This window comes from Melopsittacus undulatus, chromosome 8 (assembly GCF_012275295.1).
Source record: "Melopsittacus undulatus isolate bMelUnd1 chromosome 8, bMelUnd1.mat.Z, whole genome shotgun sequence".
Classification (NCBI taxonomy): Eukaryota; Metazoa; Chordata; class Aves; order Psittaciformes; family Psittaculidae; genus Melopsittacus; species Melopsittacus undulatus.
This window is the reverse complement of record NC_047534.1, coordinates 33,198,334-33,224,073: the sequence shown is the minus strand read 5'-3', so window position 1 is coordinate 33,224,073 and position 25,740 is coordinate 33,198,334. Positions and strand designations below refer to the sequence as shown.

Sequence of the window (25,740 nt, the reverse complement as noted above, 5' to 3'; positions counted from 1 at the left end):
GGGATATTTCTAACAGAGAAGTCATGATATAGAAAAAATTGTTTCCAAAGCAATCAGCTGGAAAGACTGAACAGACACCAATCCAAACTGTGAAGACTGGGAAGAGTATTGGTTAAAATAAGAAGGAGGCACCTTTTATCATCTTAATTGAATCTGTCTAAAAAATGACTTTGTGCTGCAAAATCAGGGTGCAGTTTCCTCCCATTGTGAGTGCCCCGGTTGATCATTTCTCCAAGAGTGGGGTGGCATTGATGAGATTGCCTCTCAGTACTGGCTGGTGATTCTAACATGTTCTGGGAGATTCAGTATCATGTCTGGACCATATTACATTTCCAAAAGCTGTATGTGCATGTGGCATGAATCTTCCAGGTGAAAGACTGGACTTAACACCTGTGGCAGCCCAGCACATGGAAATACATTGTCCAGCCAAAGGCATCTGTTCAGCATCGCCATGATGTAGTAGTAACTACTATTTCATGAAATCTGTGTTGTTTGATGGGTTTTTCATTTGTTCCTGTCATGAGTTCAGATACTAACCCTGGGAATTAGTGCTTCTTGGAAAGGCTGTAAAAATGCTTCTTGTTCTTTGCTTTTGTTTTCAAAGAGTTGAGCTTTTCCAAGACTGTGCACTTGATTACATTACCCTTGAAGGTAGGGACTTCTTATTTCCTTGTCCCTGGGTGATAACCTCCAGGTTGCCAGTATCCCCAGAGCTCTGTGATGAGGTGGTTCTATTGTGCATCTCACTGAAAAAGCTTCATAGTTTGACCATAGACCGTATGTCCCTGAGGGGCAAGCACCAGAGATCTGAAATAAAGTTCTATTGAGGCATAATGGCAGCAATATTTTTAATTAAAATACTGGGGAGATTCACTAAGCTATTTCAGGAAGAGTTTTTTCATCTTCACAGGGAGAAAAAAAAAACAACCCACAAAACCTGCTTTACTTTCCTGATTAGCCATGATATGTTGCTTTTAAAGTGGGCGTAAAGAGAGTCATGATGATGGGAAACAAACATTGTGTTTCACAGAAAATATTTCAGGTTCTTTTAGAACTTCCTCCTGCTCATTTCTTTAGAAATCCAAGACTGACTTCTCTTATTGTGTATGCATTGGATGAATTTCTTCCAGGATGTGTTGGCTCATTTCCTTGAGTACTTCTAAATTTTCTGGATTTTTTTTCAGTCACAACAGATAGCTGAAAAAGCTTTAAGGAAATGAGTCAACCTCCTGAAATAAATTGCTTACTGAATAGAGGATACTGTGTTTGAAATCACAGACACCCTTGATAGTTCTGTAGATAGTAATTTACAGATACCCCCTGAAAATCTATTACATATACTCCATGCTCTAACAGGATTTGGGACAAAAATACACACACACATATATATATATGTATGTATATGTATATAAAAAAAGTACTCAAGCTTTGCTGTTAGAAATGTAGGGCATGTTTCCAGACTTCCAGGTATGAGCACGAGACATGAGTGGATTGGGAAGTGACAGGCAGAATTTCTAATGCAAAATGAAGGATGTCCCTGGGCTTGAGTGTAAATTAAGAGGAGTAAAGTAAAGATGCTGAGTAGAGGACTACCAAGCCTTCTTAAAATAGCATCCTGCATGCAAAGGCTGCACAGGCAATGTGCTTCACTCCTTATTTCATCACTCACAAACAGTCAGCATTCTGATTTCAGGAGCCCTTTCTGATGGTGTCCTGCTGTCACCTGAAGCAGGTGCATTTAGGTGAAGAAGGGCCCATGACCTAGCTTCCCTCCTTTTGGTGGTGCAAGAGTCCCAATGCAGAGTTTCTCTGCATGGGGCTTTGCTGAGTCACTGCACTGGCAACTGGCTGGAATCCCACATAGTTAAGTCTAAAAATAAGTAAGAAGACACCATTTTAGTAACATATATCTTATACAGTAGGTAGGCAAGGCATTGGAAGTTTCTTTGCTTCTCAAGAATTACGTAGCAGCTCAGGACAGAGCTGAGAAAGCCAGCATCAAACATCATGATTTTGAATTTTCTCTGTGATAAGCCAAACTAAAAGTAAAACCAGATGGTCCTGAATTTTTAACAGGTTCAACATCTGGATCTGAACTTTGAACTTGGATGCAGCAGTAATTAGCCAGCTTGCCCTGCATTAGCGTATTACACAGACATCCCTGATGCAAGACACAAATACCGCATCTCCAAACAGATGACATACACTGCCAGCTTTTTAGGCACTCCAGAAAAATACATGGAGATCAAAACTGAGAGAAGAAAGCCCAGAGCTGGTCTTGTTGGCATGTGAAGTGTCTCAAAACAATGAGTGTTGGCTAAATGCAGGTATGAAATAAAAACCGAACTGTGATGCTCCACCTATGGATTTCACCACACTGCAAAGGGAGGGAGTTGGAGGCTGGTTTTGTAGTTGTTGTCAGTGTTTGGCTGTGACTTGCAGTCATGAACTTGCTACATTTCTCTTATGGAGCCACAGTAGTTTGATACTTTAATTTATGAGCTTTTTAGTATGACCGGTAGGAGTGAAGGAGCAGTATAAAGAGTTGCAGCTGCAAGTTATCCCTGTTGAAGAATCTGAAGAAATTGTTGATTTATATAATTTGGCAGGAATGTGGGAAAGAAAACCTGGTGCTTGATGCGAGATTGACTTGCCAGTCAGCATACGTACCTGCTCGCAGCTCCAGGATAAGGCATAGGGGATGGTATCTGGAGCGTGGTAGAGGAAATCAGCGAATACAGCCACCAGCGCACACTGTCATCAGCAAAGAATTGACAGAAACTTGGGAATTTCTGTCAAGTAAACAAGCCCCAGGCTGCAGTCCAAGGAAACCTGAACCAGGTCAGGGACAGTACAAGAATGCAGGCACTGAGACAGAAGTGAACAAATCAGATTTCCTGTGCCTATATACCTTGCAAAAATAGCATCTTTGAAAGTGCATGTGCAAATTTAGAATGTGCCGTGCTCCTGAATTATTCCTGGGTTATCCTGTCTCTGCTTGAATATTATTACAGTGTATAACCACACTGTATTGTTTTTGTGGAAAGGACTGAAAAAAATGTTACACATTTCTGAAAAGTGAACTGGGTCAGACTTCAGTCACGGGCTTACCCAAAACCCACTTCTCCTAGTCTACAGTGTTTCCTTAATTGTGCTGTTGAATTCTGCTATGTCAGTGTGCTAGTGCCAGATCCCAAAATGAGATAGTCTGTGTTTGCAACGACACACAATATACACTTACAGAAAAATGCAGAAACCACATCTTGACTGCCAGTTATGCCCCAGGGACTCAGTTCACAAACTGTATTAAGAAAGCTTTTGGTATCAGAGCTCACTGTATGAAATTGTGCAGTTAGGTGTAATATAACCAATCTGATCAGGATTTTTTGTTGCTTAAAGAAAGCATTTTTATATACTTTTAAAGCCATAGGTTTCTTTTTTGTTGTTTTTGTATATTGGATACCTACAAAATACTTCTTGGGTATGTACCACCATATTGAGTAGTGCTGGCTATTGTAATCTACCAGTAAGGGAATAAAACATGTCTTTGGGAACATTTAAAATATTTAATTTCAGGTGCAACATTAGTAGTAAGGGCTCACAGATGATGTTTTATTTCATGTAGCTTTTCTGGGCTTCATAATGAACTCAGATTATCCTATATAATGTGTTAATTCTGTTAATTATTAATATCCATATTCAATCTAAAGTGCATCCTGAATCCTTACATCAAAAGCAGGAGGTCAGTAAACGGAAGAATCTGGGAGTATGAAATATTTCTCACATATCTAAAGCATCTCAGCACATTTGAAGTCAAATAGTAGCAATGGATTCATTAATGTATTTTAAAATACTATAATGTTTAGGCCTACTTCTATGCCTGTTCAGAACAAAGTTTTTGGAATAGACTCATTTCAAATGAAGAGACTGTAAAGAACCTGGAAGAGCTTTTCAGGAATGGAAAATCTACAAGATGAGAAATACGCCATTAGCATAGCTAGCCAGGAAAATAAGTAGTAATGGTGACAAAGGTAGTGTAGGATAGTGATTCAGCATATTCCTTTAAAAAGCTTTCCTTAGCACACTGCTTGCTATGGATGTGCTCTCTTTATACCCTATTATTCCTCTCTATCTGTAGGTTTTCCACAGTATTACTTATCAGCTGTTTGAATGCCTTAGCAAATATATGTATAGAAATAAAATAGGATGCTACTGTTTGCTTCAGCTAGAGGTTATGTGGTTTGTAGAAAGGAAAAACTACTTATGCAGGGGGTACCCACAATTTCATAGTTAATGTGTTCACTCTTTAATAGAAGGCACAAGAGGAAAGCATTGATGCCTGTTTCTGCCTTGGGTTAGAACCTATATTTTTGGGCTGTATCTTCTTTTTGTTAGTGGGTTTTACATTTGGTGTAGATTACTGAAAAGTTGAAGTATGAGAAATGTGTATTGTTTAAATAGAAATATTTTTCTATATTCTAAACCAGCAAGCTCTCTGACTTTCTAATAAATTCCCTAAGAAACCTATTACTGTCAGATGACAACAATAGCCTAGTTTGCATTCCTGCTTAAGCAGTTCATAATATTGGAGATAAACTTAAAAAACAACAGCTGCTATGGGAATATTAAATCCCACAAGATCCTTAAGAGATGTGTGCTGCAGAAACATGTTTTGCTGACAACCTCTAGAAAGTAGCAGGATTTCTAACAGGCAATGAGCAGTCACTTGGAACTGGCAAGGAAGAATACCATTTTTAGAAACGTGTCTGAATTAGACATGGGAATGGACTTTAAGCACTGAGAATGATAGTGTGACTGTCAAAAGGCTGGAATAGATTTAGAAGAATATTGATCAGACAATGTCACAAACTGCAAGCAATAATCAAGGGCAATCAAAACCAAAGCTGAGGAATAAAGAGGCAGTCTTTCCTTTCAGTGATGAATCATTTGTCTCCAACCTACGCTGAGGGATGCCACAAGCTGGAAATTCAGAGATATTTGTGCCATTGCAATAGTTCCAGGGTTCAAACCATTAACCATTTGAGAAAGCAAACCTGAAGCTAACCTCCTGCATGTCAGCTGCTCTATACAGGAAAACTCCTTTTTCTGAGTATTTTATCTGTTCTGTGAGTATACTGCATCTAGAGCTTTTTGTTTTAGCCCTTTGTCCCTAGTGATAAGTGACACTTTCAGACACCAAAAAACCCAACCAAACAAAAGCTAAATAAACACCAAGTAAAACAAGGGCTGAAAATGCAAGAGTAATTGAGTGATTAAATGAAATTACACAGGACCCTCGGGGAATGCACCCGGCACTGACTTTGCTTGTTGCTGGTTCATCTAGGAAAGGTAATAATGCTTTGGGAAAACCAAAGGTGGGACTACTATCAAAAGCCAACTAAAACTACCCAACTAGTTGGCCATAAAATCAGCTGATGAGTCATCATGTGTATAGGCTGGTTCAGCTCTTTGGGCAATGCTGGCTCTTGTGGCTCAGAATGTTTCGTGCTGAGTTTTACACCTTTGCTAATGATGAATTAATTTTACCTATCTATTTATTTATCTGGGGGGAGAATAAAAATCTATAGAAAACCTTCAGTGATGCTTTGTTGGCACTTTTCACCTGCACAAAAAGCCACTTGTCATAACTAGAGGAGGGTATGCAAGTATGGGCAGTGAAAACATTGAAATTGTTTTCACAGTTGCACTCATTCTCCTCCATGGCCATAAGCAGAACATGACATCTGGCAAGAAAGCACCTCCTTCCTATTACATGCCTGAGAATTCCCCACAAATGAGATTTCAGCTCATTAAGATATGTTATGCCCTTATGGGGATTTAAGAAGAAATATGTATCTCTTATGTCTTGTGCTTTCTTCTGAATTGCATGTTATTTGTTCAGTTCTAGAAAGGAAATACATTTAGTGAACTTTGCCTTTTCGTTTGCTTGCAATTTGTATATATTCAATTAAAGATTTTTGCAGAATTTATCCAGTTATTACACATATGTAATGAATCTGTTTGGGCCTGTGGCTCTTTCATTAAAAGGTGAGAGGATTAGAAGTGAAAGCTCTTGCTGAATGACACCACTGTGTCCTGATGGGTTTCTTTATTTTGATGAGTGAAGACTGTGAAGTTACTTTTCAGGTGTAGCTGCTTGGGTTGGTTGGTCTCTGTCTGTTTCTCTGCAGTGCGTGGGAAGTCTTGTCTGTCAAGACGTTGCACATCCAGTAGGTGACCGATCTGAGCTGACTGAGCTCATCCTTTGTGCTGTACGGATATTTTCTAGTACTTGCTAAAATGTAAATATTTCTGCAGTAATATGTCTGTTCGAGTATGAGTGGGAAAAAGGCAACAGTGAATTCAGGTCAGCTTTTGTAGAAGATAATTGCAGCAATTGAGGAATTTGTATCACTTGAGTAAGTTAGAATAGGGCTTTTAATATGATTGCTGGTTACTGTGATCAATAGCTAGTGCTGGCTTTCCAGCAGTTTTAAGGATCATCTGTCTTGATAAAGATTTTTGACTTGATAAATTTACTAACCTGAAAGCTTTGTTAATAAATTATAGTATCTTACACTATATCATCTTCTCAGTTTTAGAATCAGAGGATGAAAATGGGAATAAGCACAATACTTGTAAAAAAGTGTTTGCAAAGTTTATACGTCTTTTTATAGTACTCTCATATCATTAATGTGTAGGGCATAGGAAATAGGGTGCCTGCTGATAATTAGGGCTGGGATGGCTCCTGATAATTAGGACAGGAAGTTTTATAGCTAATTAGACAGGTAGTAACAGGCTTAATACTTGCCTTAGATGCTTCTTGGAGTACCCATCTCACCACTGACAGGGTTTCTGTTAATAATGTACCAGAGCTACTATAAATCCTGTATAAATTGAGATAGTTTCTTCTACTGTGTGAGTGTCAGAAGGAAAAATAAAAAGGGAGCGGAAGAATGGACAAAAGGGAAAAGGGGAACTAGAAAATGTTATTTGCAAAGCTGCAGATCAGTAATAACAAAGGTGCTGTCAATAAATCTTACTCTGCTTCATGGGGAGCCAACGTGAGGTATATTGTAAAATGCGCTTGCAGCCCAGAAGGCCAACCATATTCTGGGCTGCATCAAAAGGAGCGTGACCAGCAGGTCGAAGGAGGTGATCCTGCCCCTCTACTCTGCTCTCATGAGACCTCACTTGGAGTATTGTGTGCAGTTCTGGTGTCCTCAACATAAAAAGGACACGGAACTGTTGGAAGAAGTCCAGAGGAGGGCCATGAGGATGATCAGGGGACTGGAGCACCTCCCATATGAAGACAGGCTGAGAAAGTTGGGGCTGTTCAGCCTGGAGAAGAGAAGGCTGCGTGGAGACCTCATAGCAGCCTTCCAGTATCTGAAGGGGGCCTACAGGGATGCTGGAGAGGGACTATTCATTAGGGACTGTAGTGATAGGACAAGGGGTAACGGGTTAAAACTTAAACAGGGGAAGTTTAGATTGGATGTAAGGAAGAAATTCTTTACTGTTAGGGTGGTGAGGTACTGGAATGGGTTGCTCAGGGAGGTTGTGAATGCTCCATCCCTGGCGGTGCTCAAGACCAGGTTGGATGAAGCCTTGGGTGATATGTTTTAGTGTGAGGTGTCCCTGCCCATGTCAGGGGGGTTGGAACTAGATGATCTTAAGGTCCTTTCCAATCCTAACTATTCTCTGATTCTATGTAATCTGGAGAAGGTGAGTACTCAAGCCTAATGTTTCAGTAAGTTTTGGTGGGCAGTTGTGAAGTACTTGTTTGTTAGATGATTTTAAAATTCCATAAACATAAATAGAACAAAAGACTCTTGCAACAGGTTCAAAATACAGACTTAAAATAACGTGTATGTTTCAAAGATCTCTTCTAGCCTGGTGTGCTTTTTATACATGTGCATTTCAGTGATGCATAAGACATTTATAGGGCAGATGTACGTTTCATAGTGATTCAAAATGGTGTTTTATTTTTAGGTTTGCGAACCAAAAAAGTGCTAAAAATATCACACAGTCTTCTTGACTCTATTTGAAGGTCTCTTAGTTATGACAGTTATGTTCACTGCCTGTTCCACAAGAAAAACCTGTTTTTGAAGAGTAAGTCAGTAACATGTGGAATAAAGTGTACTTGAGGTTAGCTTATGAGCTAGTAATGGTTCTCAAATGAGCCTAAATTTTACCAAAATTAAACCCAGAAGGCATCATTACATCTGATTTCCTGTATGTTAACAGGTCGCTCACTGGTGTCCAAGCTTTCAACTAGCCCGAATATTCTTAGAAACTTAAACTACATACTGTTGTCGTACAGTAGCAGCAGGCTGAAGTATAATAGTGATACTATTGTAGCGGAGGAATTGTTCTATTTCTTGAGGCTGTGAAGGAGGGAAGAGGGATGGGGTTTACCACCCCAGTGGTAGACTTGGCAGGGCTGCCATAACCATCTGGCTCTTCCTGAAGTGTTTTCTACTGTTTCCACATCAGAAATGTTTGGCCAGAAAAAAACCCAAACAGCAAACACAAAACAAGCCCCCCAGTTTCTCTGTTACCTTCCTGCACTGGGTATCTGCATACATGACCAGGTGCTGCTGGTCTGTTAAAACCAGCATGAAGGCCATGAAATAAATGATCCTTCACTTTTTCCCCTGGCTATGAGATTACATATGATCTGTACCAAAACAGTCACACCAGAGAAAGCCTTCTCTGTAAGTGCAGCTGCACGAGCAAAATTGTGCTTTTGTTGGTAATGTTTATTTACCAACAGAATCTATCAGGGGGCAGGATAGGCTGTGTTGACAAAAGCACAGCTTTGCTGGTATCATGTCTTCCACAGCAAGAATACTTTGTTATATTTGCTAGTATTTCTGGCAAAGACTTGCAATGGGAATGTGGTCACAGATAAAAGGGCATGCCCTTGATTTTTGGGAAGCCGCAATCCTCTTTTGTGTGAGGCTCAAGCAAGCTCAGCAGCTCATGCGCCGCCAGCAAACAAGTGCTTATCTCACCCCATATAAGGTTGTGGTTGAGAAGGAAAATGATGAAAACTTTCCACAATAAACTTAGACTGGCACATTAAATATGGCACAGAAAAGCCTTTTTTATCAGTTTAGCTCTGACAGTATTTGCACTGTAAAATGACCTTTTACAGATTGTTAGGAAAAATGGCTTCTGTTTCTAGATTTGTCCTCTCGCAGCATAACTGGCCTAAATTTAGGATACTTGTACACACAGAGGGGTTTTTTGGTTTCCTTGGGTTTGATGCCTTTAAAACCAGGAGATAATCACCTCTAGGCTGCAAGGTTGTGGGAGTGTTGGGATGTGTTTGGGGATATGGTGAAGAAGTGGATATGTCAGAGAGAATGTATTGAAAGGAATTATGGTTGTGAAAGTGGGTTTGTGTCATATTTTTGTCAAGTCACAAGGAAGTGCTGAAAAAAGGAAAACCAAAAGATTTGTGCAAGTGTCAAAGATAATGCTGAAGGAGAGAGACAGGCTCTTGTTTTCCTCAGTGTATCGCTTTCATCTTTCCTATCCTCTCATTCTCTAACCTTTATAGTACAATAGCCCACTGAGTTGGTCTAGTCTGTTAGATTTTAAGTGTAGACCAACTTCAGTAGACATTGGTGGCCTAAATCTGGATTTCCAGACTGTTCCTTGGCTGGTGGCCACTGCTTTTTTGCTTTCCCCCTGAGGAACTGGCTGTCTCTATCTTCTGCAGATGTCACTTTCCCCAAATCATCAGCAGCTGAGATGGTTGTGAGTTGACATGAGAGGTGGTGCAGCTCTTGCCTCAGCTCCTTCCTTCAGGGGGAGGTTTGTCATGTACATGTATGTGGGGGTAAATACAGCATCCCCCATGCTGTATTTACCCCCACATACAGCCAGCTGGACCTCAGTGAACTAAACGGTAGGTGATTTAATAGCATTTTGCAAAGATGTAGGGAATTTTCTGCAATGCAATCAATTATCTAATGGTCTTTATGTCTTAGGGCATTCTGCACCATCTGTCAGAGTTTATTCAGTGTTGTTCTCTAGCTTAATTTTTTGTCTAACATTATCTCTTTCTCATAGTATCCAGGCTTCTGTGGTGCGTTGCAGAAACACCCAAGTGCTGTGTATGCTAGTTGGGTGGCATCTGCCTTCCATGTGAGCTTTATCATCTGGCTGGTGATGCATGCTGCACAAAGCACTTGTGCCATGAGGCTGGCACATCTGTGAAACCTGAAGTGTAGATGGGAATGAAATGTACATCATTTTATGGAGGAGGATTAGTAAGATTTTCAGGAAAGAGGTTAAGCTTGAGGTCATTTCCTTCCTATTGTTACACTTTTGAATTTTTGCCAGTGAGATGGGTGAAAGGATTTATTTTTGTCTTTGAATGCTTTGAATTTCAATGATGTCTTTTCTTTGAATATAGAGAAGTGGAATTCCACTTTATTCCTGCCATTGTACTGTGACATATGTCTGAAAAAAATGGTATTTCTTTCTTTTGCAATATCTTTGTCCTGCATTGTAGTTAACTAATCCTTTGAGCTGCTGCTGTGCCTTGAAGTATCCCATTATGTGAGGGCACATGGAGATGGTCTGATCCCCACACTGAAGTGTTACATATAGAAGGAAACAAAATGCAGTGGCATAATTATTGAAAAAGGAGGAAATAGTCCATCTAATGGGCAGTGTCAGGATAAAGGCTGTATATGAAAATGAGAGCAAGGATCTTGCGCTCTGCTAATTTAAGCTTCAATAGCAAAAAGATTTCATTATTTAGTGTTTGGATGGGGTGTATGGTTTGGCTTCTGCCTTTGCTCTGCTTCTGCAGCTGAAATAGGAGTGAAGTGTTAGAGAAATACAGCTTATTCCTGACCATCCTCTCAGTCACAGGTGTAAAAATGAATAATTGCTTTTGCTGTATAAAGTAACAGAGTGCAATAAGCATCAGCAACATAATCTATGTGGTATGTAGGTGTCATGGAGGGCACCTGAGGGAGTGTAATTGGAGTCTTTCCTCCTTTTGCCCACAGTGCAGGGCAATAAGTGGAGGTATGTGAACCTTAATTTTGACTGAACAAGGGAACAAAGTGCTGCTGTGCAGTGAGGAACACCTCCCTGCTCTTTTGACCCTGGGTTGTGATGTTAGATATTTGAATTTAGATGATGATCCTTCACTGCTAATGTAGCATTAATGTGTCATCTGAATACAGATACTTCAGTCCAGGTTGGAGTTCAGGGTGTCACCCCAGAGCCTCTGGCAGTGCGCCACCTTTGACAGCCCCAACAACCAATACTCTCCTATGTGAGGCTGGAGGAACATCTGCTATATGTTCCACCACTTCTTTCTTTTCTGTGCTTTCTTTTCTCAGCTGACAGTTTGTGTCTTATATTTTCATTACCATCCAAGTTTTCCAAAGTGTTATGAAAAGAGATCTATGATGTCATGAAGTAGGATTATAGAATCATAGAATCATAGAATAGTTAGGGTTGGAAAGAACCTTAAGATCATGTAGTTCCAACCCTCCTGCCATAGGCAGGGACATCTCACACTAAACCATATCACTCAAGGCTCTATCCAACCTGGCCTTGAACACCGCCAGGGATGGAGCATTCACAACCTCCCTGAGCAACCCATTCCAGTACCTCACCACCCTAACAGTAAAGAATTTCTTCCTTATATCCAATCTAAACTTCCCCTGTTTAAGTTGTAACCCATTACCCCTTGTCCTATCACTACAGTCCCTAATGAATAGTCCCTCTCCAGCATCCCTGTAGGCCCCCTTCAGATACTGGAAGGCTGCTATGAGGTCTCCACGCAGCCTTCTCTTCTCCAGGCTGAACAGCCCCAACTTGCTCAGCCTGTCTTCATATGGGAGGTGCTCCAGTCCCCTGATCATCCTCGTGGCCTCCTCTGGACTTGTTCTAACAGTTCCATGTCCTTTTTATGTTGAGGACACCAGAACTGCACACATTTCTCCAAGTGAGGTCTCACGAGAGCAGAGTAGAGGGGCAGGATCACCTCCTTCGACCTGCTGGTCATGCTCCTTTTGATGCAGCCCAGGATACAGTTGGCTTTCTGGGCTGCGAACGCACACTGAAGCTGCCTCATGTTCATTTTCTCATTGACCAACACCCCCAAGTCCTTCTCCGCAGGACTACCATGAATTTCCTTTTTGCCCAACCTGTAGCTGTGTCTGGGATTGCTCCGACCCAGGTGTAGGACCTTGCACTTGGCATGGTTATACTTCATGAGGTTGCCATCAGCCCACCTCACAAGTGTGTCAAGGTCCCTCTGGATGGCATTCCTTCCCTCCAGCATATCAACAGAACCACACAGCTTGGTGTCATTGGCAAACTTGCTGAGGGCACACTCAGTCCCACTGTCCATGTCAGCGACAAAGATGTTGGACAAGACCGGTTCCTGAGGGACATCCTGAGGATCTAGTACCTGCATAGGCAGCTTTTGAAACTGTCCAAGAATTTTGCTCTTTTCAACTTTTTGCTTTGTTGCCATTCAAGGGAGAATGTTTCCAAACATTTAGTACACAATGGTGTTTAAATTTCTCTTAAAGTAGTCCAGTTCTGGTGTTCTTTCCCCTCCTGTCCCTTGAACATACAGCTCTTAAGAGCTGCTCATGCAGACATAAAGTAACACCGTATCTTTCAGCTCTTTGTTAGCAAAGAGTCCATCTTGGTTTCTTCAACTGGGAGCATTTGAGTCTTTAAGCCGAGTATGAATACAAATAAACATTCATACTTGAAGTGGTGGAGGTGTCATCCCCCCTTTTTTATTATCTGATTATTGTTAGAGAAACCAGGATTTGCCTTGAGAGCTTGAACTTAGTGCTCCACAAGTGTGCAATTTCATGAAGTGTGTGCTTCATGAAGGACTCATCTGCAGCCCATGGATCAGTTTGCAGAGAGACCTTTTAAGTACCCTTTTTGTTCTTGCAGTACTGGGGCAGCTTTGGCATGGTTTGAGTCCTTGCTGTAAGTTGAGGGAGTTGTCAGTCAGCAGTCAGCATCCATCAGGGGGCTTGTGAGCAGCATTGAGAGCCTTGGCAGAGCTCCTTCACTAAGGTGGCATTAACCAACCTGAGAGAGGTAGAGGTACCGATAGCAGCTCTCTGCTACCTGCTTATGCCCACACCCAGGAGTAGCCAGTGTGGAGTTATCCTGGTTTAAAGGCAGCTTCGTGCCTTCCAAATGTCACAGAGCAGCCTGATCTCTAAAATAACTGGATTTGTGGGAAAGTCATGTGGGAGAGCGAAATACTGAATAAACAAAAGCCAGCACTTCCAGTGAGCTCTTGCTGTGCTAGCTGCTGTGGCTGCCTTGCCATCATTTCTAGGATTTAACCATCCTCCTGTTTACATCAGCCCGCCCCATGCTGTGGGGCCGTGGCCGTGCTTAGGAATCCTCCCATGGAAAAGCGAGGAAGGAAGTGGAGGGAGGATGGGCCTTCGGCATCCTGTACCCTCCAGAGGGGAGTGGCTGCAAATAGCTGAACTTGAAGGACATAATACTTCATATGTTTTAACACTGGCTGCTTGAACCTAGGTAAACCCTTCATTAAAGGAGAAGAGGCAGACGATTGTGTGTCACTGTTAGAAACTGCCGAGGAGTTTGAGAACATCCTTCTAAAACCTTTTCCTTCAAATGACAAGAGGAAGGGAGAGGACAGACGCGCCTTGTGGAGCTGAGATTATACAACAGTGCTAATGCAGAGCTCCAAACTTGAGCTGCGGGGTCCAGAAGGCAACTTTTGTGGAAAATACTGCTTGTGATTTGGAACAGGGATGCTGTTTCCAGGATCCAGCCTATAAAACATTAATTTTATCTTATTCTTCAGTTTGTTAATCTGTCTCAGATGGAGGAATGCAGTTTAGGATCCACAGGCATCCTTTGGAATGGACAGGTAAGGCTAGAAGGTGCAACTAAGTGTTGATCTTTAACTTAAGCAATGTACTGCATACACTAGTGGTGTCTTCCCTGAGATATGTTTTGGTTCCACCAGAAAGCCTGTGAACTGTTCACAGACAGAGATGGGGAGCTCACAGAACACAAGTTGTTTGTAGTGGTGGGTAAATGTTTGTTTGTACAGTAGTCACTGAAGTGTCTTATGTTTTACATAGGCTCACACAGTGTGATTTATTATAATAATTCTTTGCAGTAGAAGCTCTGCCTTGAAATTGTTAATTTACTTACTGGCTTTCCAGAAAAGGAGTGAGGCCTCAGGTGACAAAATTTATCTTCTCCTTTTCAATTGCTTCTAGGTGTATTTGAGTGAAATTGATCTAGTTCATTACTTCAGTAAACTTTGTTGTGCTGTTTTAATGATAACCCATGGTTGGGCTTGGATTCTTTTAGTATTTATAGAATTAAAATTACTATAGGTTACCAAAGTGAAAATATTGCACAATAGTTAGTGTTACAAACTTCTCCAGTCAGTGGCTCAGAATCCACAGTAGGTACTCTTTATTAGTCTCACATTTTGGTGGAAGTCTGTTTTACCGCTGGGATGTCTATGCTCACACCAAAAAGCAGAGTGCACTTGTTGGCACCAGGACTGAGGTTTTATGCAGTAAAATGTGTGTACATCAGATTCATCAGATTTCTGGTTTGCATCCTAGAGATCTCAGGACAGTTGGCTCAAAATTCAGTTACAAAATATCCTCTGATGCCAATTAACTATGAACCTGTTACTTATAAAGGCTGAGTGAAATGACAGAGTAAAATAGGCAAAAGATGACTATTCTCAATAGTATGCTTATGAGAGAAACTGGAGGCAGATCCATGAATCTCAGCTTGAGACAAAGCTATTCATAGCCTTGCTATCTACCAGCCTTCCAGCTCCTCCGATACATACTGTAAGAGAACACCTGACATTTAGACTGATGCTTTATAAGCTTCCCCAGGCTGAGTACAAACACCCCTCTTGATAATTGTATGCATCACACACATCTTCAGTGCCCAGGAATTCATTCAAATTAACCTAAAATATTAAGGAGGTCAGTATTTTCAAATTAAGAATAAACAATACAAGCACTCCAAAAGATCTTGAATAAAGCATCTTCCAGAAAGGGATAAAAAACCTCTGAGATTGGGATGTAAATCCCAGAATTGTGCAGCGATGTGGTGTTACAAATATGATTGATTTCTTCTGAGCCAAACTCCAAAGGTTTTTCAAGAGCTGTGAATTAGAATGGCCATATATGGTAGTGAAAGATGAAAATACTAAAACTCTGTATGATTAAAACTGTTCAGTGACATTCCGAATCTGTTAAGCATCACCTTCAGCTTCTCCCTGAGCACTGCATATAAGCATCTTTGTAAATGTGTTACAGAAAAGTGTTCAGTATATAAAAGTTTAAAGGTCTTGGGTTGCTGTAGGGAACTGTTTAAATTTTTCCCTATGCGCTAAGCAATCCATGATGTTTCCACACTAGGAGTTCATGACTTTTGTAATGTTTCGGTATTTGAAGAATAAAAGTCCTTTGTGTTCATGGAGACAAGCCTTTTATCGCATAACTTAACACTACTGACCACAGAAATGGGGATGAGAAGATAAGCATTGGTTTACATATAAACAGTCTTTGTTCTGGGACTATAAGGCTTGCTTCAGATATTAATTGGTACCAGTTCTAGCTTTTTTAAGTGTCTTATAAAAGACAGTATCTTAATTGTGTATTTATTTGTTCATTTCAGCTACACAAGATGACTCCTAAGGTGATGGATTTCAGGTAGTTCATCTTTTTTCCTAAGACAGAAATAATGAAAGCAGTCAGACACAAAGAACAAAATGTGAACTCCACAGAAGCCTCCTGACCCCTGATGTCAGACACTGATTTAGCAGGGCTTTCAAACTCCTGTAATATCCACATGCAAAATTGGGAGCAGCAGTTTATAAACCAGATGATTGTGCTGCCATTCAGACAGGCTGGAGAAATAGGGAGCTTTGGAAATAAGCTTTGCAGAAAAAGACTCGGAAGTCCTGGGGGCCAAGTAGTTGAACAAAAACAAACAGTGCGCCCAGGTCACCCACTGGCTCCTGGGCTGCGTTAGGAAGAGCCTTAGCCAGCAGGTTAAGGGAGGTGGTCGTTTCTCTCTGCTCAGTACTGGTGAAACATCTGAGTGCTGCATCCAGCTCTGGGCCTCCAGTACAGAAAAGGCATGGGTGTACTGGAGCTTCTTATGGCTCTTACTCTTTCATGGGCATAATTTTATTGTGAAAACCTATTATGTAAGAACGATACCTTCTTTCATGGCACTGTTCATCCCTTTATCCAGTATTCTTTATTGCTTTTCACATAAGATAGCCATACTGAATTGACATACGCCAGAGGAAACTGCAGCCCATTTGCCTCTCATGTCAGGGTAGAGCTGTGGACAGGGGTGGTGAATTACAGTGCTGACATGGAGGACACAGGCTGTCAATCTTACAGATGCCATTGGTAATGATGGTGAAGTCTGAAAGTGGAAAAAAATTAGTTCAGTTCCTGATGTCAGGTTTAACTGATTGCACAGCAGTTTAATAAGGAAAACATCATTGCTCAGAACGCATTTGCTTCACAGCGATTTCAAAACTGGTCAGTGTGAACTTCCGTGCAGTGATATTTTTATTACTAGCCACTTTTCATTGTAGGACATGTCTCAGATACACTGATTTGTGCAGGGTTGCAGCTCTGAGAAATGTATGTATTATTTTGTGCCTGAGAATTATTGAGGATGGAAAGATATTGTGCAACTTGCACGTTTTATTCATTTGAGAAGTGTAGACTCAGTGGACAAAATACCAATGCAGTAAGACAGTATTTTGTTGCATATTTTATGTTCTGGGAAAAGATATTTATATCTACTCTTTGGCCCAGATTCTGGAACAGCTGCCAGTTTCACGAACAGTAACAATTATGTGCTAAAAGGGGAGCTGAACTTCTCAGAATTGAGGTTCCCTATTCCCTATGGAATATATATATATATAGCATGTGTGTGTATATACACACATACATACGTATATATGTTTTTGGGGAGAGGAGGGATGAGGTAGTGGTGGTGATAGCACTGCTTTTTGTGCTATCAAACACTTTCTTTTTATTTTGAGTTGGGTTTTGGTTTTGATTTTGCATAGCTTAACCTTACTGAGACTGTTAACTTTGTGTTGCTATGTTGATAAGTAAATTCCAGCAATATGGTGGATGTACTGCAATGTTTTCATGCTGTTTGGGTTTTTTTTCTGTTCAGTTTCTCTCTTTAGAGTCCATGAACTGTGGTTCAAAGTTATTTTTCCCTATGTATTAGTAATGTTATTTTTCCCCCTTTATGAACTGATAACAAAATCTGTTTCAGAAGAAAACCAAAGCTGTCCAGAATAAATTCTGTAATTTGAGTCCATTGCTGACAGGCAGTGGTCTGTCAGCATTTGTCATCCCTCTGTCTGCAGCACCTTCTGTTGCAATGGCAGCGTGCCTGTGGACAGAGTATCAATGATTTAGGCTTCATTGCTGCAAAGGAGACTGTTCCTTCATGAAAGGGCTTAAAATCCAGGCACTTCCTTAACTGTTGCATTTTACTAGATAAGGTGTAAGAAAATGTTCTCCTTTCTTGTAGCTGTCAGCTCAGAATTCAAGGCTGTTCATGTAGGTCTTTGTCTGAAGCTCACTGATAGCCCTATGAAAACTACCATTGAATTTACTTAATTCTTGGCTTTTAAGAACACAAAGAACAATTTATTGTGCCTTAATGTTGGATATCTCACTGTTAAAGGCATATTTCATTGCTTCAGATTCCTTCATTTATTTAATGAACTAAGAATAAAAAAATATAATGTTTATGGTTATAACACACCAAGCATCTGTCCTTCTGGTTAGAATTATGAACAGACTCTTCTCCAGCTGATTAAATACAGAAATTCAGAAATTGGGGAGAACTATAGCATGTTAGGGGAGGTGGGGCTTTTTTGTCATACAGTACACCTTTATTTACCTAGATGTAATGAGAACACTGAATAATTTAAAACGGTCTGTTTCAGTTAACTGTGAAACTCTTAAATCTGCTCGCTTTTGGTAGCAGTGGTTTGGGGTTTGCATAACCACATTTGTATGGTGGACCAAAATAGGCACTAATGTAGATTCGCTGCAAGTTAAGCTGTATCTCATGGCTTCTCAGAGTTCTGTCTATGGAAGATAATAGTGGGGCCTTGCGTTAGGAAAATAAAGAAGTAAGTAAATAAGTCATCAGTGTATTGTTTCGGTTAGAGCACCATTGTAAGCCACATAGAGTTGGGGTATTTTTATCTTTAAGGGATATCAAGTACCACTGGAAAGAATTTGAATGCTGTATTTGAGGCCTCAGGTATAACTGTCTAGTTAAGAAACAGCTGCCTAAATGCACTTGTAAAACATTTTGATTTAGGCTTGATTTAGCATAAAGGACTTCTCTGTGTAAACGAGTTAAGTTGGATTTATGTTGGCTTCCTCTGTAAGATCGTAACTAACCTTTGTGCCCTCTCAGACAGCTGTTCACTCTGCGAAATACAAACGTTCATCACAACTCTGATTTTCTATCATTCATACAGTGTTCTGGGTGCCTGAATACAAAGCTGGTGAATGAAAATAAACCCCGAGACCTGTGTTTGTTACCGTTAGGACCAAAAGTTTAGTTCAAGAGAGGAAAATACTGGTACTGCTAAGCTGATCTGCAGATACTTACTGTTTGTTTCTCCATTCTCTTTTGAATGTATTCTGGTGAATCTCTCTTGTATGCCTGGCTTAGTCAGTGACTGGTGTGCACTTTGATCCTGTAACTCACCTTCTCTGATAAGGAATAATACTGTACCTGTCAGAAGACTGAAAGTGTCAGATATTTTGGTGTATGTATAAGAATATTCTTACTAGCTTCTGAAGCACAGGATATTAAAAACTGAAGTAAGCCTTGATACCTCTAGTTGCAGTTCTGCACTCCTAGCTAGGGAATGAATGTTAGATTTTCACACTGCAGAGTAGCACCACTGTATAAAATGGTAGGTAACTGTGATGAAGTTTCAGTGAGCTCTCTGTTCCCAACAGCTTCTCTGTTGAGTAAGGGAAGTTTTGGAATTTAATACCTTACCTTGGCAGGTCATTTCTTACAGGAAACCATATGTTTACTTTGGCTGTATGTATGTCTGCTCACTCTGCATAAATTGATCCAACTAAAAACTGTGAAAGAGAATCCATTTATCTGTTGCCAGTTATTCTGGTTCTTTTTTAATTTGATTTCTTTTTAATGCAAGTAATTTTTTGTATCTGAGTCTCTTGGAACAGAAAAACTGAGAAAACTGCTCTCATAGAGCCTACTGATACTACAGGTATTTTAATTGCCTCTTTCAGATGAGAACTCTCCAGCCAATTTCTGGGATTCCAAGAATCGGGGTGTGACTGGCACACAAAAAGGACAAATTGTATGGCGAATTGAACCTGGCCCCTATTTTATGGAATGTGAGTACCTATTTTTCCAATGCATATCAAAAGGCAAGCATGCTTTTGTGTCAAGGCAAGTCAACAGGATGGCATTTGATACCCATTTCTTCAATCCCTCTGATAAACGGAAGGGTTTGGTCATATTGCTCTAAGGGCAGCATTTTCCAGTGCATTTGCTGGTTGATATAAAAATGGAGTTGAATGTAGATGTACATTTGTTTTCTAGGGTGTCATTGTTTAACCCCAGCTTTTAACTAAGTACCACATAGCTGCTTGCTCACTTCCTCTCTGCCTTCCTGGTAGGATAGGCGGGAGAATCAGAAAAAGGTAAAACCTGTGGGTTGAGATGAGAACAGTTTAATAACTGAAATAAAGTAAAATATAATAAAAATAACAGTAGTAGTGAAAAGAGAGATAACAGAAAGAGAGAAGTAAAGCCCCAGAAAGACAAGTGATGCACAGTATAATTGCTCACCACCCATTGACCCATACCGAGCCTGACCCACAGCAGCAACTGGTGGTTCCCAACCCACTCCCCCCAGTTTATATATTGAGTATGATGCTCTATAGTATTAACTGTATCCCAGGTGAAACTAGAACATAAGGATATTCTTAGTGTGCTTCAGTTTAAGGGAGGAAGAGATTGCCTTTTGCAATGCCATATAGCATATACACATTGAAAGATGAAGTCCCTTCCCAAGAAATTTAACATTTCAGCTGGACAAACATTGATAGGAAATGCACTTGAAGGAAATTGTAATAAGCTAGTAGTGCTTGCTAATGTTTGTTAGTATGAAGGTTATATTTGTCTCTAGGAAATACCAGTGTCCAGGTGCACCAGGATTTCTCAGCTTAAGTTTTGTTATGCTGGGAAATCCACTAGGCAGTTTGGAAATACCAAAACTCTATGTGACTGGAAGAAAAAGGATTCAGCTGATTCAGGAGTATTGGTAGCCAAGCTTTAAACCAGATGCTCTGCCACTTCCTTAGTTACCACGGTTTATAGGAAGCTAAGCCACTCTGCTGTGTGCCTTTCGTTTGCTTGGTTTGGTTTGGTTTTTTGCTCTTTGATGAAAAGGAGCTACCTTACCATCTAAAGTATATGACCCCCTAAAGAAATTGACTTTTTTTAATCCCAAGATGTTATGTCTGAGCTTGCTGGAAACTCTGATATACCAAGCATCAAAGTGGCAATCAGTCCCAAAAGAGCTGTGAGCTGCTCTACCACCTGTTTAGCCTCACAGCAATGAATCCTCCCTCACAAATAAATAAATAAGTAAGTAGAAATACTCCCACTCCGTTACTTCACTGTACACTGCAGGGCTGCTAACTGTAGGTCTTGGCAGGAATTTTTATTCTAATTAAATGACATAACAGCAGTACATGTATTTCAAGAGGTGTTGTGTACCCTGTACTATAAATACGTACGAAAACTTCTTATTTCTAGAACTCATTATTGAATCCTGCCAAGTTTTTAATAGGGTAAAATTAAATTCAATTTCAGGAGTTCATCACAGGAAAAATGATTGAACTGACGATAAAGATCAAGAAGAATAATAAACATCAAGATAATTAACTTTCCTGGAGCCAAAGGCAGTCATATATTAAAGCAGATTAAAAAGAATGTTAGCAGAGTTCATTGCCTCGTCTTTCTTCTGCATATACTCTTGTTAGTATTGTTACCAATATGGGCAGTTTGACTTCAAGGATGTTTAGATCTTTTAGCCAGTTACGTGTTGCTCCATGATGTATGGAGATGAAGCTCTTGAGTTCATGAGGAAGCTTCAAGAACCTGTAGTTTTGACTTAAAATCAGTTGCAACTGACTTTGCATTTCGCAACCAACTGATAGAATGCAGGAAATACGTTCTTTGGTTGTGGTTAGCTTTACTTATGAACTGTTCTCTGCCATACAATGAACTAGAGACAAGCAATTAGCAACAGCTGAGAACTGTAAAAAGGAATGTTTATGAGCATCTGTTGCTATAGCACATAGTATGGCAGATAAATATGTCACCAGTGACACCTGTGTTTCTAGTGAGACATCAAAAATTACACTGAAGTACTTCTGATACCACTTTTTAGACTAGAAGCTCTACAGATACATGACCATGTTTGCTCAGCAAGGCTTTTTCTTGTAGCTTATAGGTGTTGAAGCAGCTGTGATACAAATACAGGCAACTGCTCTTTTTCTTTCTTTTTTATGCCTCAGATCACTAAATCACAGCCCAGGCACAGGCAGCAGGTGCAACCACGTTACTACCTCTGCAGTGCAGCACCAGGCTGGGTGTGGAAAGACCTGTGCTGGCAGGGTTCTCACCATGCTCTGCAGGCACTGCCACGGCTCAGCCTGTTCCAGGCACAGAGGTGCACTTAGCTCCCTTGTTAATGTCTTTCTCCTGCCATGGTGCTGATATGATTTGTACTCTCACTGGACCACTACATGTGATGCTGTTGTCACAAGAAGGGAGGTAGAGGGAGAGGCAATCAGGGAGGCTTACATCCCCAGTAAATATAGAATCATAGAATGATTTGGTTTGGAAAGAACCTTAAGATCATCGAGTTCCAGCTCCCTGCCATGGACAGGGGCACCTCCCACTAGACCAGGTTACTGAAAGCCCTGTCCAGCCTGGCCTTGAACACTGCCAGGGATGGAGCACATATATACCTGATTGTTGAAGTTAAGATATCTCTTATGCTTTCATCTGCCATTATTTTCCAAATTTTGAAAGAGCTCTACAGTTGTAGATTTCTTGTGCTTAGAAATACCTTTGATAAGAGGCAGAATGTATCAGACGCAGGTCATGATACTAGAGGTTTGTCATATTCACTCCTCAGTAATGACATGCAGCAGACCAGTAGCAACCTGACTGTGCTTCTCTATGAACGAAAGAAGATGGTGGAGGACAATCCCAGATTCAGCAGCAATGTCCCTGAATTTGTGAAGCACCATCCCCAGTAAGAGGGAGCAATATCTGGGTGACCAGTGTGGACAAAATGGATCAGTTCATCTGGAGACTAATCACAGCATAAGAATGCTGGTTGCATCCAACCTCCTGCTCTATCTGGCAGTTGACCTGGTCAGCTGTGGTTGGTAAAGCACAGTATTGAAAACCTTCAAGGACAGAGATTTCACAGATGCTGTAGATAACCTTTTCCAGTGCTGCAGTATTGTTCCAGCTGAAAAGGTTTTTCTGGCATGCAGTCTGAATGGCCAATGCTTAAATCTTGAGCCATTGCCCTTGCCCCTTTTAAAATCTTCTGCTAGAACTGGAAAGAACTGAGTTTCTAATATTTGTCTTGCCTTAACCTCTTCTTCACCAGACTAAGCAAGGCCAGCTCCTTCAGCCTCTTCTCATAGGTCACAGTTTCTCCATTCCAACCATCTTTCTAGCCCTCTGCTGTCCCCTCTTCATTCTCTCCATGCTCTTGAAGTTTGGGACCCAAAACTAGGCACAGTATTCCTTCCCAAGCAGAGTGGGACAGTAACTTCCATCTCTCTGCTGATCACACTTCTCCTAATGTAGCCTGTGAGGTGGTTTGTTGTATTAGTGATGAGTGTCCATCCTGAGGCCATTTTCTTTTCATCTTGCAGTCTGTTCAGAGGCCATAGTGATGCACGGGGTCCTTCCACCCCTGGTGCAGACTTGCAAGTCTTCTACTTGAACTTGATGACATTACTGTTGACCCAGTCTTCTGTTGCTTGTGCTCTGATGTGTAGAGGAGCTCCAGCAGATCAGTGGTAAACTAGGTATATAATTCAGTTAGAGCTGGGCTTGTGTCACTGCAGGGTTTTCTGGCTTGGAGTTGTTTTGTGTTTGGAGCACAGGCAGTGCTTAGTTGCCACTGCCTCTATACTGCTATATTTACATGATTGGTAGGCTCCGTGCTCTACCTACGCACAAGGAGAGGAGGGGGGATGTTTGCTGCAAGCCTGAGAAGCCTTGAACCAGCTCTGACAACGAGAACTGAAGATGTTTCTTAACACTTACACTGTAACTACATTAATCCTTTAGTTTTTTATAGTCAGAACTGGCCTGAAGTTGCCTGCTTTTTTGGCAAGGAAAGGAACAGACGTTACTAATGTTGAATGATGTGATCAGGCAGCGTGCATGTTACCCCAAAGACTATGGCTGTGTTTTTCCTCTAGCAGTCTCAAAGCTTAGGGATGTTACATATCTTTCCACCAGTAATGTAATACCTCCATAGGGTGAAGTGCAGAGGCTCATAAGCTTGCTAACAAGCCATATGCAAGTGAATCTCGTGCAGAAGTATTTCCAGTTTAATTGCATTAATGTTAATCAGCGGGAGTCAGCTGGATTTGGCTCATTCCTTCTGCGATCCTCAGATTTGTATTTTTTAAGAAAAGCATCTTATACTTTAACTTGGGGAGGTGTTTTTCCATGGGCATAATTGTAAATTTACTGAGCTTCACTGAGGATTGTGGAATTTATGCTTATGTTTTAAGGCAGGCCTTGGATTAATGTTTTTCTGATTTTTACCTTACTGTATATCCTTAGTTTTGAAACTCAATTTTCCCATCATTCAATTTATTCTTAAAATCCCTCCCTATGGATTCAGCATCTCCTATTTCCCAACTAACATGTAAAGGCACAGTTTGCCATCTGTTCTATTTGAATCAAACAACCTCAGAAACAAGGGCAGGGGAGAGTCTCATCACCTTTCTACTAAAACCAGACATTAATTCCCCACAAAACATCTAAAATTAGCAAAACAAGGATGATCAAAGAAAACTCTTACTTGCTTTAGACAAAAATCAACACCAGAACAATCTGTGGACTCTGCCCTGAGAAAGGAGAATCAAAGGAATCATCAGTGAAATAATGAGAAATGAATTTAATGTATTCCAGAAGTACAAGCAGGATCTGAGTGGAGTGACTGAGGAAAGGGAAGGAGGGGAAGTGTATGCAAAGGAGAAGGAAAATGCTTGCAAAATTCAAAGTCCAGCTCATCAGGAATGGATGGTGTCCTTAAGCTGTCACCTCGAGACAAAGTGAGTGGCTCTGAAATGCAGAGCCAACCAGTATGGAGGCACACGTACAGATTGTATGTTTCCCTACAGAAGGAGCAGAAGTGCCATGTAAGCATGAAAGGGAATGCAGTCATTGTAGAAATTCAAGAAGGTGAATTTGAGCATCACTATGCCCAAGATGTTGTTTCCTTACTCACATAGTAGAGGTGGCTTTAAAACATCCTGTTCTGAGGCTTAATAAAATGCGGAGGAAGGAAAACAGTGACTCACTGGACTGCTCCCTCAAGTTGTTTGCTGTGTAAACTGCAGAAGGATTGCTGACCGTGGCCGCAGCAGTACAGTTTTCATCCTGCTCTGGTAAAAGGAAAGAACAAGTTGTTCAGAGGGTATTATTCTGAACAGGTTGCAATAATGTGGAGTTGCAACACATAGCTTCATGCTTTCGCATTGCTTATGGTCATCTGGTATGTACCATGGCATAAGACTGTTCAGGTCCTTAAGTACACCAGGACCTTTAGTGTCTGATGCAAGAGAGGCTGCAATTGACTCAGGAGTGATTTTTAGATAGCAGAGCGTTTCTCTGGCTGTAACAGTCTGAGCTTGGTATGGCAGGGGCTCCCTTTGTGGTGTCATGGTGGAACAGAGATGATGGTATTTCTTACAGAGAACAGACCTAGCAGAAAGATGGATTGAAATGGATCCGTGGAAAGGCTGGTGATAGGAAAAGCATGTGAAAGGAAGCTTGAATTTTAAGAAGACTAGTTGATAAAAGCTGCTGCTCACTTATAAACCACAGCTTCCATGTCAGTTTTCTGCAATATGGGGAAGGGAAGATCATGTTGGGGGTGCAATGGGAGGAAGATTCAGTATAGTCATTGTCACAAAACAGGTAACTGGTGCTTATGCACTTCATGTACAGAGTCCCCAGAAGTTGAAAGCTGTTATGTGTTCCAGTAGTTAAAATGGGCCAGGGGCTATTTTCTGCTGCTGGGAGCAAGTGACAGAGTGTGGCTTTCACCCATGCAGCCAATCCTTCCCCTGTATCAGGAGCACATGGTCAGTGTTTGGCAGATTGGATGGTTGTGTGCTCACACTTAAGTTCCTACCATGGTCCTGCCTGGTTTATTGTTACAGGCACAGGCCAAGACCCTCCTGACTGTATTGGACTTGTATTTGTAAGTTATAGCCTTGGTCCAATGCGTATTAATTATCCTATCAACAAAAAACACCTTAATCTACTCTACATATAGTGTAATGTCTTTCTTGTTATTTATGCTAGTTGATATAA

General features: G+C 40.9%; 1 protein-coding gene across 1 annotated transcript in view; it reads left to right on the top strand.

The window, feature by feature from the left end:
• The window catches only part of HECW2 (HECT, C2 and WW domain containing E3 ubiquitin protein ligase 2), a 109,132-nt gene that overhangs the window by 13,896 nt on the left and 69,496 nt on the right, over positions 1–25,740 (top strand). Inside the window, exon 2 of the mRNA XM_005145564.4 lies at positions 19,371–19,478. Coding sequence (XP_005145621.1) covers positions 19,371–19,478 — 108 coding nt within the window. The remainder of the gene's footprint in view (positions 1–19,370; positions 19,479–25,740) is intronic.